The sequence below is a fragment of the Lethenteron reissneri genome, unplaced genomic scaffold (genome assembly GCF_015708825.2).
Source record: "Lethenteron reissneri isolate LAM-NWPU_2019-01 unplaced genomic scaffold, ASM1570882v1 scaffold_1630, whole genome shotgun sequence".
In the NCBI taxonomy this organism is placed as follows: domain Eukaryota; kingdom Metazoa; phylum Chordata; class Hyperoartia; order Petromyzontiformes; family Petromyzontidae; genus Lethenteron; species Lethenteron reissneri.
The window spans coordinates 1,426,995-1,441,004 of NW_026891367.1; the positions used below are offsets into that span (position 1 = coordinate 1,426,995).

General features: G+C 43.9%; 1 protein-coding gene across 1 annotated transcript in view; it reads right to left on the minus strand.

Moving 5' to 3' along the window:
- The window catches only part of LOC133362850 (cordon-bleu protein-like 1), a 40,176-nt gene that overhangs the window by 9,678 nt on the left and 16,488 nt on the right, over window positions 1–14,010 (minus strand). The window contains exons 3-6 of the mRNA XM_061581793.1: window positions 7,255–7,428; window positions 4,595–4,814; window positions 2,674–2,902; window positions 702–790 (exon numbers count right to left, since the gene is read on the minus strand). Of these exons, the coding sequence (XP_061437777.1) occupies window positions 702–790; window positions 2,674–2,902; window positions 4,595–4,814; window positions 7,255–7,428 (712 nt within the window). The remainder of the gene's footprint in view (window positions 1–701; window positions 791–2,673; window positions 2,903–4,594; window positions 4,815–7,254; window positions 7,429–14,010) is intronic.

Below are 14,010 nucleotides of genomic sequence, written 5' to 3' on the forward strand. Positions count from 1 at the left end.
AATCAAAGGTTCACTGCTGACGATGCGCTCCCCAAATGTCACCAGGCTCGCTGTTCATGAACTCTTGAAAGTGCTTGCACAAAGGATAGTAACATCTCATCCTGTGTTCTTGGAATTAAGGTCTCGTCACAGAGACGATCTCTCTCTCTGTGTGCCGATACGTGTTCTCTCTGTGTGTCTTTGTGATGTCTGTCTGCTTGTGTGTCTGTCTATAGTTTTATGGTTAGATTTGTGTCGCTATTTATTTTATAGCTGATGACGATGATTACTTGTGTTGCAATCGAACCGTCGTAGTGTGCTATTATTTAATTTATTAATTTATCTTTATACGTGACTTTACCGAAAGAACCAAAGAATACAGTTCGCCGGTGTTTACAAATACAACTGCAAGTGCTTTCGGCTTGCATCAACTGGGACTATGTGACGTCAAGAACTTTGCATTTGCCGACTCGATGTCTTAAAGCGGTGGCTAGCAACCTTTTTGAAATGAAGGCCACCCAATTAAGACCTACTGTCACCATGCATTGAACTGTTGGAACCACACTCGGAAACATCATCATCATCATCACTCTGGGAAAGCCATAGCAGCAGAAAGAGGACATGACACACAGGTAAGCAAAGACAGCAAACACTCAACAATGCACACCGGGGGAGTTGTTAGAATAACCAAAAGAGCTAGAAGAAGCTAGTTACGTATTCACCTTCTTTTTTTTTGGCCACAGGAAGCTGAAAAGCCCTTTCTTTTTTTTCGCAGGAAGGTCGGTGTTGTCGTGAAGGCCATGGCTCAGCTCTGTAACACAAAGAGAGCCACTCAATACGTCCACAGGTGATGGTTTCATTGCCTGAGAGTGAATATGCATATCGCAACGGGGATGACACGCGGTGAATTGGCCGTAGCTTTGCAAATGCAATACAAAGTTAAATGAATTAAGCCTTTCAGTACGTGGTCTATTTTTAAATCCTTTATATTAAGTTCGCTTGCTTGCTTGCTTACGAATTAATATTCGTGAAAAAAAATTCTAAAATTTTACACTTTTTAGGACAAAAATATTATATTTAATTACCAATTGCTTAATGGTGCAATGCAATCATCTGACCCACAGGTGGCAGCCATTTCAAGCCAGAGGACGAGAGGACTCTAGCCGCCACGCATATAGAGGATTTATAGTGAAAAACTTTGTTTTTACGGGTTATAATTATTAAATCCTTTATATTAAGTTCGCTTGCTTGCTTACGACCGTGCAAATCTTTCGGTCGTTTTTTAACCCACTTCCCGTGATCCAATCGAGCTGACACTTTCCACACAGACTCGTTGTGCGTGACAATTAATGTTCGTGAAAAAAAAATTCCAAAATGTTACACTTTTTAGGACAAAAATATTACCAATTGCTTAATGGTGCAATGCAATCATCTGACCCATAGGTGGCAGCCATCTCAAGCCAGAGGACGAGAGGACTCTAGCCGATGCCACGCATATAAAGGATTTATAGTGAAAAACTTTGTTTTTACGGGTTTTACTTGTTATTAATTGTACGACACATGGAACCCTACATAGTTTAAATTGCAAAAGATGTACTATTTTAATACACGTTCCAAAATGATTGAGGTGTTTAGTAAATGTTGATATGAACAAGCATATGACACCATACTTGTGTACGTACATTTAAAGTAGATATCTACAAAGCGTCCACATTGTTCATTGTAGCATTACTTATCCACTAGATGGCAGCGTTGTAAAGAAAAAATATCTTTTACACTTCGATTTAAAGCTTTCGACAGACCTGGTTTTCACCTGAGGACGGCTGCTTGCGTTGTGGCCGAAACGTCGTGAGAATTATTTTATTATGTTTTATTTTTATTATTTTATTACTTCCCTTCTACGTGACTTTACCGAAAGAACCAAGAAGACATTTTACACTTGTTGAGAAACGGTGACTCACCAGTGACTCACGGCCTACCCGTACCCGTAGCCGGCCGCACCAGGGTCGCAAACGGCTACCCGTACCCGGCCAGGTACGGGTACCCGTACCCGTACCTGGCCGGGTACGGGTAGCCGGGTATCGGGTAGGGTATGGGTATCGGGTACCCGGTTGCGACCTCTGGCACGAGCCCCAGCGTGGAACATGGGTGGAAAAAAACCCGATTTTTCCAGCAGCAGGCATCGGGTTCTTTCTGTAATACAATTAAACCCGATTGAGAACCCACTACCGAATTGCCCGATGATGCTGGATGCAATTACCAGCGAAACGTCGTAGTGCTACTCAAATAGTAAATGTTGTGGTTTCACGCTTCAACACACACCGGTGTGGGGGCTAAAGCAGCGAACTATTTTGTCTTTTGTCAACGTGACACTTTTTTACCGATTGGCCGTGTCGGGTGGTGGAGGGTTACGACACATTTATAAATAACGCGGCCATCTAAACCCAAACACGTTGATTGTGAATAATATTGGTCGCGAAAGCCTGCTACGTGTGAAACTGTCTAAAACAAGTAGTGATCTTAACAGTCATACTGATGAAATAAACAATTCTAGGTCAATAACCAGGAGGTTCTATCGACAAGTCTAAAACAACTGCAGAAGAGGTAGGGCTTTAATAAGCCAGCGTTATAAAGGGACCGCTGTGACAAAACGACGATTGTTTTTAGCAGCTGAAAAACAACATTAGAAACGACCTTTGCTTCTGTCCACGGCGTACACCTCCTCGACACCGAGCTCAGACAGCGAGCGCGACGCGTCGAGCGCCTCCGTCTCGCCGGCGTCCCGGAACAGCGTGGTGTGGGGCACGTGAAACCCGCACTTGTTGCAGATTTCGGGCAGCAGTGCTTGCAGGGCCACACTTGGGCTAACCCGAACTGTGGTCTTCTGCGTTCGCAGGTAGTTCACCGTCAGCCGCACCGTTTGCTGAAAAGCAAATGAAGAGATTTGAGTAGAGGATCGACAAATTGAATGCTGTGTCTTCTTGGTTCTTTTGGTAAAGTCACCACGTAGAAGGGAAGTAATGAAATAATAAAAATAAAACATAATAAAATAATTCTCACGACGTTTCGGCTACAACGCAAGCAGCCGTCTTCGTTGTGGCCGAAACGTCGTGAGAATTGTTTTATTTTTATTATTTCATTACTTCCCTTCTACGTGGTGACTTTACCGAAAGAACCAAGAAGATGAATCCATGCAGTCACGAAAGCTTTACATCGAAATTTAATTATATTTTATTATGTTTTATTTTTATTATTTCATTACTTCCCTTCTACGTGACGACTTTACCGAAAGAACCAAGAAGATGAATCCCTGCAGTCACGAAAGCTTTACATCGAAATTTAATTATATTTTATTATGTTTTATTTTTATTATTTCATTACTTCCCTTCTACGTGACGACTTTACCGAAAGAACCAAGAAGATGAATCCCTGCAGTCACGAAAGCTTTAAATCGAAATTGAATACTGTAGCTAAACATCCTATCCGTGTTTACCCTCTTAGGATCCAGCTGTCCACGTTTATGAAATTTCTCCATTTAAAAATGACATACTGCGCTAGGCTATGGATTAAGTGGGACTATAACAGGGTTACACTCGGCGGCTGGTCGGGGCGCTGTTCCCGCCAAAACGCCGCTCCCGCCAAATCGGCGGCTGGTCGGGGCGCTGTTCCCGCCAAAACGCCGCTCCCGCCAAATCAGCGGCTGGTCGGGGCGCTGTTCCCGCCAAAACGCCGCTCCTGCCAACTCGGCGGCTGGTCGGGGCGCTGTTCCCGCCAAAACGGCGTTCCCGCCAACTCGGCGGCTGGTCGGGGCGCTGTTCCCGCCAAAACGCCGCTCCTGCCAACTCGGCGGCTGGTCGGGGCGCTGTTCCCGCCAAAACGGCGCTCCCCCCAACTCGGCGGCTGGTCGGGGCGTTGTTCCTGCTGCCGAAATGCCGATCCCGCCGACATAAACGCCTGCGGAGGGGGAGTTCCGCCTGCCTGGTCCACTCTGTGTCGTGCTCCAGAGTGTTAGCGAGTTGAGGAAGGTGGTCACCACCTCGTGTGCAGTGTTATATTACTTACCGTTTAATACAGAGTGTTGCCTCAAAGCTGCGTGTGTGTGTGCAATCTAATTCGAACCCACTACATATGCATGGACCGGGCCACTTTGCTTACATGTCCATTTTTCTAATCTGCTTTGTCACTCCAAGATCTCTACACAGGGTTAGCGTGTTAGACTGTCAAAATCTATTCACAACGAGGCCACGCCACCGACTCAACGCTTTACCTCCGGGACGACGACAGGCTGCGTCGGCTTCTTGAGTCGGTCGTCCAACAGGGTTAGCGTGTTCGAGTGTCAAAATCTATTCACAACGAGGCCACGTCACCGACTCAACGCTTTACCTCCGGGACAACGACAGGCTGCGTCGGCTTCTTGAGTCGGTCGTCCAACAGGGTTAGCGTGTTCGACTGTCAAAATCTATTCACAACGAGGCCACGTCAGCGACTCAACGCTTTACCTCCGGGACGACGACAGGCTGCGTCGGCTTCTTGAGTCGGTCGTCCAACAGGGTTAGCGTGTTCGACTGTCAAAATCTATTCACAACGAGGCCACGTCAGCGACTCAACGCTTTACCTCCGGGACAACGACAGGCTGCGTCGGCTTCTTGAGTCGGTCGTCGCTGGCGGGCCGAGGTTTGATTAGCGCCGTCCCCGCACCAAGGGCCCCCAGGGGCGTGTGGGGCTTGTACCGCAGAGGCGACGCGTCGTCCCTCGAGAGAAGCTCCAGGGTGTGGCCGGCAGGGCTCAAGCGGTAGCGGCCGCAAAGCACGACCAGCACGTCCATCACCGGCTTGCTGCTCGCACCGCACCACACAGCAACACGTGGCAACAGCAGCAGCACAGACCGCAGCTCACGTCAACGTCAAACTGTGAACCCGCACAGGACATAGTAGTAGTGATAGGTTGTTACCCTTTCAACTGGTACAAAAACTGACACCTTTATACAAGGCATCATGTTTGCAATAACCTCAACACAAGCAGTCAAAATGCAAACAAAAATTAACAACTCTGATGATGATGATGATATGCACTGTCCTTGAAGTTGATTGGTCCACACCCGAGACAGCTTTTATTAGAGCCTAGTCTCCATTGGTGTTGGACCAGATGACGCCAAAAGGCGTACAACTCAAAGACAGCGCACTATCAGAGTATTGAGAGCTCGGGGTAAGCATTTACACTGAGACATCTCCTTTAGCAGTGGCAATATATAGTAGTAGGTTTTTACCCTTTCAACTGGTACAACAGCTGACACCTTTATACAAGGCATCATGTTTGCAATAACCACAACACAAGCACTCAAAATGTTTCTTTTTGTTTGCATTTCGACTGCTTGTGTTGTGGTTATTGCAAACATGATGCCTTGTATAAAGGTGTCAGTTTTTGTACCAGTTGAAAGGGTAAAAACATGTTACTATATTTTGCCACTGGTAAAGGCGATGTCTCATAGTGTAAACACACAGGACATTTTTTGTTCCTGATGATTGAGGCATAACTCGGAATTGATAAACCAGAAATTGTTAAAAGATGTCGCGTAATATTCTTACAGTATGGCTACGAACACTTGCAGATGTAGAAGGTAAGTAATAAAATAATAAAAATAAAACACAATAAAATAATTCTCACGACGTTTCGGCCACAACGCAAGCAGCCGTCCTCAGGTGAAGAATGAAACACCACCAAGCTTGGAGCGTCTATTTAAGCTGGGTTGGAGGGGGGGAGGTGGGAAGAAGAGCGCCTTGACAAAACAATTTGCATATCAAGAGGAATTTAGCATATGGAAAATGCGTAGGAGGTGGGCGGGAGGGTTTCAAATTAATATTATGCATAATGCACGGGCATAATATTAATTTGAAACCCCCCCGCCCACCTCCTACGCATTTTTATTTTACCATCCAGCCTTGTAGGACACTGAAAACAACGGAGGATGCTATAAAAACATTAAAACGATGCGTTGACACAAAACTGAAGTGTACACGAAGAATTGAAATTATTTCCCACACAGGCGGTGTTGATAACTATATACGCAGGAGGAGTCACAGTCGAATTTCATCAATTGGACATCGATCTCATGTTGTCCTCGATACGAGCACACTTCAACTCACACTGGCACATTCCTACGTCTAGATTTGAAGCTTTCGTGACTGCAAGGATCCATACGCTTAGTTCTTTCGGTAAAGTCACGTAGGTAAAAAATGAAATCAAAATTAATTTTAAAAAATCACGACATTTCGGAGGCAACACAAGCTTCCGTCTTCAGGTGAAACGGTCACAGCAAAATATCTGTATCACCTGAAGACGGAAGCTTGTGTTGCCTCCGAAACGTCTTGATTTTATTGTTTTGTCTTCTTGGTTCTTTCGGTAAAGTCACGTAGAAGGGAAGTAGTAAAATAATAAAATTATAAAAATAAAACATAATAAAATAAAATAATTCTTACGACGTTTCGGCCACAACGCAAGCAGCCGTCTTCAGGTGAAGAATGAGACACTGCCAAGCTTGGGGCTTATATATAAGCTGGGTTGGAGGTGGAAGAAGAGCGCCTTGACAAAAGAATGTGCATATCAAGAGGAGTTTAGCATATTCATGGGAAATGCGTAGGAGGTGGGTGGGGGGGTTTCAAAGTCATATTATGCCCGTGCATTATGCAGGATCAGCAGCACCAAGGGGGGTGCAGGGATTAGCAGTAACAAAGGAAAGGAATGTTAATGATATGTAGCTGCAGTTACTAAACAACCACGTAGAAAACTAAAGTATAAACTACATAGAAAAACTAAAGTATAAACTGCATAGCATGAAAGCTTTAAATCGAAATTTATTGTTTTTGTTTTTTTATAAATTTTGATTTCATTTTTTACCTACGTGACTTTACCGAAAGAACTAAGCGTATGAATCCTTGCAGTCACGAAAGCTTCAAATCTAGACGTAGGAATGTACCAGTGTGATGCGAGAAATATTTAATTATTTATATTTTATTATTTTATTATTTCCCTTCTACGCGACTTTACTGAAAGAACCAAGAAGATGAATCCCTGCAGTCACGAAAGCTTTAAATCGAAATTTATTGTTTTTTTTATTAATTTTGATTTCATTTTTTACCTACGTGACTTCACCGAAAGAACCAAGAGTACACATCCCTACATCCCCCTACCGATCCATCGCTCGATCTCCGCGGGAATGGAACGAGTGCGTGCGTGTGTAAGTCCAAGCGCTCAACGCCGGGCACACGTGACACGCACCTGCCGTGGAAACGAGACACGTGACGCTCACCACCCGGCAGAATGACGCCGAGCTCCACATTCTCCACCGGGAGAGCACCACCACCACCGAGGTCTGGTGGGTCTAAGTTGGGGGGCTCAGTCTCGGACTGCGACATCGGCGGTGCTAGCGGCGCACGGGGCTTCGTCTTCAGGCTGCAAAATAACAAAATAAAAATCTGTGGACATTGTGCTACAATGAGTTAACGATGACGTCACCCTGCTGCTGCTGCTCTATATAAGCAGCAGGGTGACGTCATCACTAGTTAGCGATGACGTCACCCTGCTGCTGCTCTATATAAACAGCAGGATGACGTCATCACTAGTTAGCGATGACGTCACCCTGCTGCTGCTGCTCTATATAAGCAGCAGGGTGACGTCATCACTAGTGAATGATGACGTCACCTGCTGCAGCTGCTGCTGCTGCTGCTCTATATAAGAACGGGAGACACAGCAGAGCCCCTCAAGATTCTGGCGAATTGTGCGATGATGATGCTGGATGCAATTACCAGCGAAACGTCACAGCGCTACTCAAATAGTAAATTGTTGTGGTTTCACGCTTCAACACACACCGGTGTGGGGGCTAAAGCAGCAAACAATTTTGTCTTTTGTCAACGTGACACTGTTTTACTGATTGGCCGTGTCGGGTGGTGGAGGGTTACGACACATTTATAAATAACGCGATCTAAACCCAAAAACGTTGATTGTGAATCAACAAGGGAGTTTGGTGTCCGGTCAGGGTTATAGCAGGCGCATTCGTTAGGTCAAGGCGAAGCCACTCATTCGCCAAAGTCAGTGGACTGGTGTTTTGGTAGAACAACGAATTATCTGCCACTTAGAGATCACAAGCAAATCGGGATTAATGCATCTACATTTCGACTTAAAGCTTTCGTGACTGCAGGGATTCATCTTCTTGGTTCTTTCGGTAAAGTCACGTAGAATGGAAGTAATAAAATAATAAAATTAAAACATTTTTATGTTTCGATTTAAAGCTTTCGTGACTGCAGGGATTCATCTTCTTGGTTCTTTCGGTAAACTCACGTAGAGTCACGTAGAAGGGAAGCAATACGTGACTTTACCGAAAGAACCAAGAAGATAATGCATCTACATTTAACCCTAACGTAAAACTGCAATTAATCAAGTGATAGGCATGTGACTGCCGTTACACACGTCACTTTCAGATCTTGCATGGGCATGGCAGAATCAGAAAGGGTTTTATTCGCCATGAAAGTTCGCACAGACAAGGAATTTACTTTGGCAGGTAGGTGCGTACATTCAACATATAGGAATCTTACATCTTAAATAAGTGGTGTACAAGTCTAACTATACTAAAGGTACAAAGTCTAACTAATACTAAGGAGCTAAAGTATGTAATAATTGCATTTTTTAAATTATCCACAAATTTAAAGGAAATTAATGTATTTATTTAGGCATTGTAGCAGTAATGCATGATCACGATGCTTTAAATAAAAAAAAAACATTTCCTATATATGAAGCAGATGGAACCAATATAGTACAAATATAGGAGCTGGATGTGATGCTTATGTGAAACGCAATTTCTACGTAAATGCAATTGCCAGTTCAACGTAACACGTTTGCCCCTTTGTTGAATGCAATTTCGCGTTCCTTAAATTGGGCAATGCTCTTTTTTAATCCTTTATATTAAGTTCGCTCGCTTGCTTGCTTAGGACCGTGCAAATCTTTCGGTCGTTTTTTAACCCACTTCCCGTGATCCAATCGAGCTGACATTTTGCACACAGACTCGTTGTGCGTGACAATTAATGTTCGTGAAAAAAAAATTCCAAAATTTTACACTGTTTAGGGAAAACAAATTAAATATTTCATTACCAATTGCTTAATGGTGGCAGACAATCATCTGACCCATAATGCCGTGCAAAGACTGCACGTGACTTGGGAGATGAATTGACAATTCACGAGGAACGGTGCAATGTCTCGAGCTGGAGCTGTATCACAAAGCCTCGCGTGGCACGTGTTGAGTACACTGCACAGCGTGTCGGTATATGCAGTAGATCTTTTACAACCATATTTAATTTAACTCTAGACTTGAAGCTTTCGTGACCGCAAGGAATCATATTCTTAGGTGTTTTCGGTAAAGTCACCGTGTAGGTAAAACATAAAAAAAAAAAAATTATTTTATTATTTTATTAATTTTGATGTTTTACCTACGTAAAGTCACCGTGTAGGTAAAACATCAAAATGAATAAAAAAAAATTTATTTTATTATTTTATTAATTTTGATGTTTTACCTACGTAAAGTCACGTAGGTAAAACATCAAAATTAATAAAAAAAAAAAAATTTATTTTATTATTTTATTAATTTTGATGTTTTACCTACGTAAAGTCACGTAGGTAAAACATCAAAATTAATAAAAAAAATTTATTTTATTAATTTTGATGTTTTACCTACGTAAAGTCACGTAGGTAAAACATCAAAATTAATAAAATAAAATTATTTTATTATTTTATTAATTTTGATGTTTTACCTACGTAAAGTCACCGTGTAGGTAAAACATCAAAATTAATAAAAAAAAATTATTTTATTATTTTATTAATTTTGATGTTTTACCTACGTAAAGTCACGTAGGTAAAACATCAAAATTAATAAAAAAAAATTATTTTATTATTTTATTAATTTTGATGTTTACCTACGTAAAGTCACGTAGGTAAAACATCAAAATTAATAAAATAAAATTATTTTATTAATTTTATTAATTTTGATGTTTTACCTACGTAAAGTCACCGTGTAGGTAAAACATCAAAATTAATAAAAATCAAATTATTTTATTATTTTATTAATTTTGATGTTTTACCTACGTGAAGTCACCGTGTAGATAAAACATCAAAATTAATAAAATTAATAAAATAATAAAATAAAAATCACAACGTTTCGGAGGCAACGGAGACTTGTGCTGGAGACTCGTGTTGCCTCCGAAACGTCGTGATCTTTATTTTTATTTTATTTTTTTATTAATTTTGATGTTTTACCTACACGGTGACTTTACCGAAAACACCTAAGAATACATATTTAATGTGTGTTCACGTGCCATTAGATGATCTCTTCCACGTAGAACAATCCTCACACACAACATTCCATCAACATCAGAGTGTAGCAGCGCCACATTAAATATTATTATGTACATTTTGTATTATTTAAGTGCGTTTATTTATTATGTTTTGATTATTATTTGATTGTTTTAGTTTTATTAATTTGTTTTATTCTTATTACTTCAATGTTTTATTTGTATTATTTTATGTTTTATTTTTATTATTTTATTGTTTTATTTTTATTATTTTAAAATTGTATTCCATCACGTTTTATTGTTTTATTTTTATTATTTTATTATGTTTTATTTTTAAAATTGTATATCACGTTTTATTTTTATTATTTATTATGTTTTATTTTTAAAATTGTATTATATCACGTTTTATTTTTATTATTTTATTATGTTTTATTTTTAAAATTGTATTATATCACGTTTTATTTTTATTATTTTATTACTTCCCTTCTACGCGCTGACTTTACCGAAAGAACCAAGAAGAAGATGAATCCCTGCTGCAGTCACGAAAGAAGCTTTAAATCGAACAAAGACACCAAACATTTACAAAACAAACGAGATTCCTCTCGCGTGCGCTTCTCAGACAAGGCCGCAGCCCCAGCCCCGCACCCCCCCGCCTTGCCTGGAAGCCCCTGCCGAGGGAGACGCACCCAAGGCGGCCGAGCTCCGCCTGCTCACCGGGGTGGGGGGGGGGAAAGGCCGTTCTTCTCGAGTAGTCTTGACACTGTTGTTGTTGTTATTATTGTTGTTTGTTGTTGTTTGTGCGTTGTTTGCTGCTCGTCTAAACAACTCTGTGCACGGTGGAGGCGAGTTTCGCCTGAGGCTTCACGAACCGCGAAATGCGTGCGGCCATCGGTGAACGCGTTGGCAAAGGAGCTCGCTGATTGGTCCAATTTGGCAGCCAATGGGCGCGCAGGAATCGTGAGCACGTAAATGACGTCACGCACCTGGGGGGAGGGGCGGGGTTTGAGAAATGTGACGTCACGCACCCGGGGGGGGGGAGGGGTTTGAGAAATGTGACGTCACGCACCTGGGGGGGGAGGGGCGGGGTTTGAGAAATGTGACGTCACGCACACGGGGGGGGAGGGGCGGGGTTGAGAAATGTGACGTCACGCACACGGGGGGGGGGGGGGGGCGGGGTTTGAGAAATGTGACGTCACGCACCCGGGGGGGAGGGGCGGGGCTTGAGAATGTGACGTCACGCACCCGGGGGGGGGAGGGGTTTGAGAAATGTGACGTCACGCACCCGGGGGGGGGAGGGGCGGAGTTTGAGAAATGTGACGTCACGCACCCCGGGGGGGGGGAGGGGTTTGAGAAATGTGACGTCACGCACCCGGGGGGGAGGGGCGGGGTTTGAGAAATGTGACGTCACGCACCCGGGGGGGAGGGGCGGGGTTTGAGAAATGTGACGTCCACGCACCTGGGGGGGGAGGGGCTTGAGAAATGTGACGTCACGCACCCGGGGGGGGGGAGGGGCGGGGTTTGAGAAATGTGACGTCCGCACCTGGGGGGGGGAGGGGCGGGGCTTGAGAAATGTGACCGTCACGCACCCGGGGGGGGGAGGGGCGGGGCTTGAGAAATGTGACGTCACGCACCTGGGGGGGAGGGGTCGGGGTTTGAGAAATGTGACGTCACGCACCCGGGGGGGGGGGCTTGAGAACTGTGACGTCACGCACCCGGGTGGGGGGAGGGGGCGGGGCTTGAGAAATGTGACGTCACGCACCTGGGGGGGAGGGGCTTGAGAAATGTGACGTCACGCACCGGGGGGAGGGGCGGGGTTTGAGAAATGTGACGTCACGCACCGGGGGGAGGGGAGGGGTTTGAGAAATGTGACGTCACGCACCCGGGGGGAGGGGCGGGGTTTGAGAAATGTGACGTCACGCACCCCAACCCGGGGGGAGGGGCGGGGTTTGAGAAATGTGACGTCACGCACCCGGGGGGGGGGCGGGGTTTGAGAAATGTGACGTCACGCACCCGGGGGGAGGGGCGGGGTTCTGAGAAATGTGACGTCACGCACCGGGGGGGAGGGGCGGGGCTGAGAAATGTGACGTCACGCACACGGGGGGAGGGGCGGGGCTTGAGAATGTGACGTCACGCACACGGGGGGGGGAGGGGCGGGGTTTGAGAAATGTGACGTCACGCAACCGGGGGGAGGGGCGGGGCTTGAGAAATGTGACGTCACGCACACGGGGGGGAGGGGTGGGGTTTGAGGAAATGTGACGTCACGCACCCGGGGGGGTAGGGGCGGGGTTTGAGAAATATGACGTCACGCACTCGGGGGGGGAGGGGCGGGGTTTGAGAAATGTGACGTCACGCACCCGGGGGGGAGGGGCGGGGCTTGAGAAATGTGACGTCACGCACCCGGGGGGGGGAGGGGTTTGAGAAATGTGACGTCACGCACCTGGGGGGGAGGGGCGGGGTTAGAGAAATGTGACGTCACACACATTAAAATTCGCAACTTTAAATAAATGTTAATTAAATAGAAGCGTTATAACACAAATTTTTTTTTTTACTTAATTTTCATTATTAACTATTTTATTATTTTAATTTGCTACGGTCACCTTTTATTTATTCCACGAAGGAACATTTTTCTTCTCCATGCCATTTATTGTGAAAATTCCGTCACAGTTCCTATGGTTGCTTTTTCATTGCTTTCATGGCTTTATTTTGGTGATTTCGAAAAGTGTATTGGTTTAGCCATGTTTGTTTGTTGTAGTACAGAGTTAGACTGATGGCCTTAATCTAAGCTGTCTTGTGGTTGTTGTTGTTTGACTTGCATCCCACTGGGATGTTTGCACACAGCGTTAGTGTACGGTGTTTTTTATGCAATATTTTGCTGTCTTTTCTTGGATTTTCTGTTTGCACTCAGTCACATATTCACTTTAAGATGTTTTTTGTTCATGTTTTTTGTTTGTTGCGGTTGCACCCGATTCAAGAGCTGAATGGCTCACAGGGCTCTATACCTAATACTTGAACTTGAACTTGAGAAGTATACATTTAGTAATTTTTTTGAATGATTGTTACTAAACATTTTGATTCTAATGATTCTAGCAAGGCTTTTCATTCTGTGAAATGAATATATGATTCTTATAATTGTACTCTCCGTTTAGCTTCGTTCTACTACAAAGTTTCAAGTATTTTTAATAGTTAAAAGAGCTTTAAATATTTTATTATTATAAGAGCATTTCAATATATCAGTCTGAACATCTGCAGTTTTAGTTAGAAGTTGAATCTTTTCAAGCGAATTTTATGCTAAATTTCAGCTTTCCAACGCCTCCTTTTAATGCATGTTTTCTCCTACAACATCAGAGTGCAGCGCCACATTAAACACGCGCTACAATGACTACAGTTTATAGCGATTTGAAGCATGTTTCATTTTCAAAATGGAAATATGGTTTTGGGGGGGGGGGGGCAGAGCTTTGTGACGTCATATTTGAGGGGGGGGGGGGGTCCAAAATTGCGTGACGTCATTTATGGACGGTCCCAAAGTGCTCGTTTTTGTCAAGACAGGCACAGTGAGCCCACCAGGGGGCGCTGGGCGCAACCCCAGCAAGCTGCTGGAAATGAGAAATTATTTTGCGAATAAAAAAAACTTTTCTCTTTTTGGTTCTTTCGGTAAAGTCACGTAGAAGGGAAATAATAAAATGAAAAATAAAACATA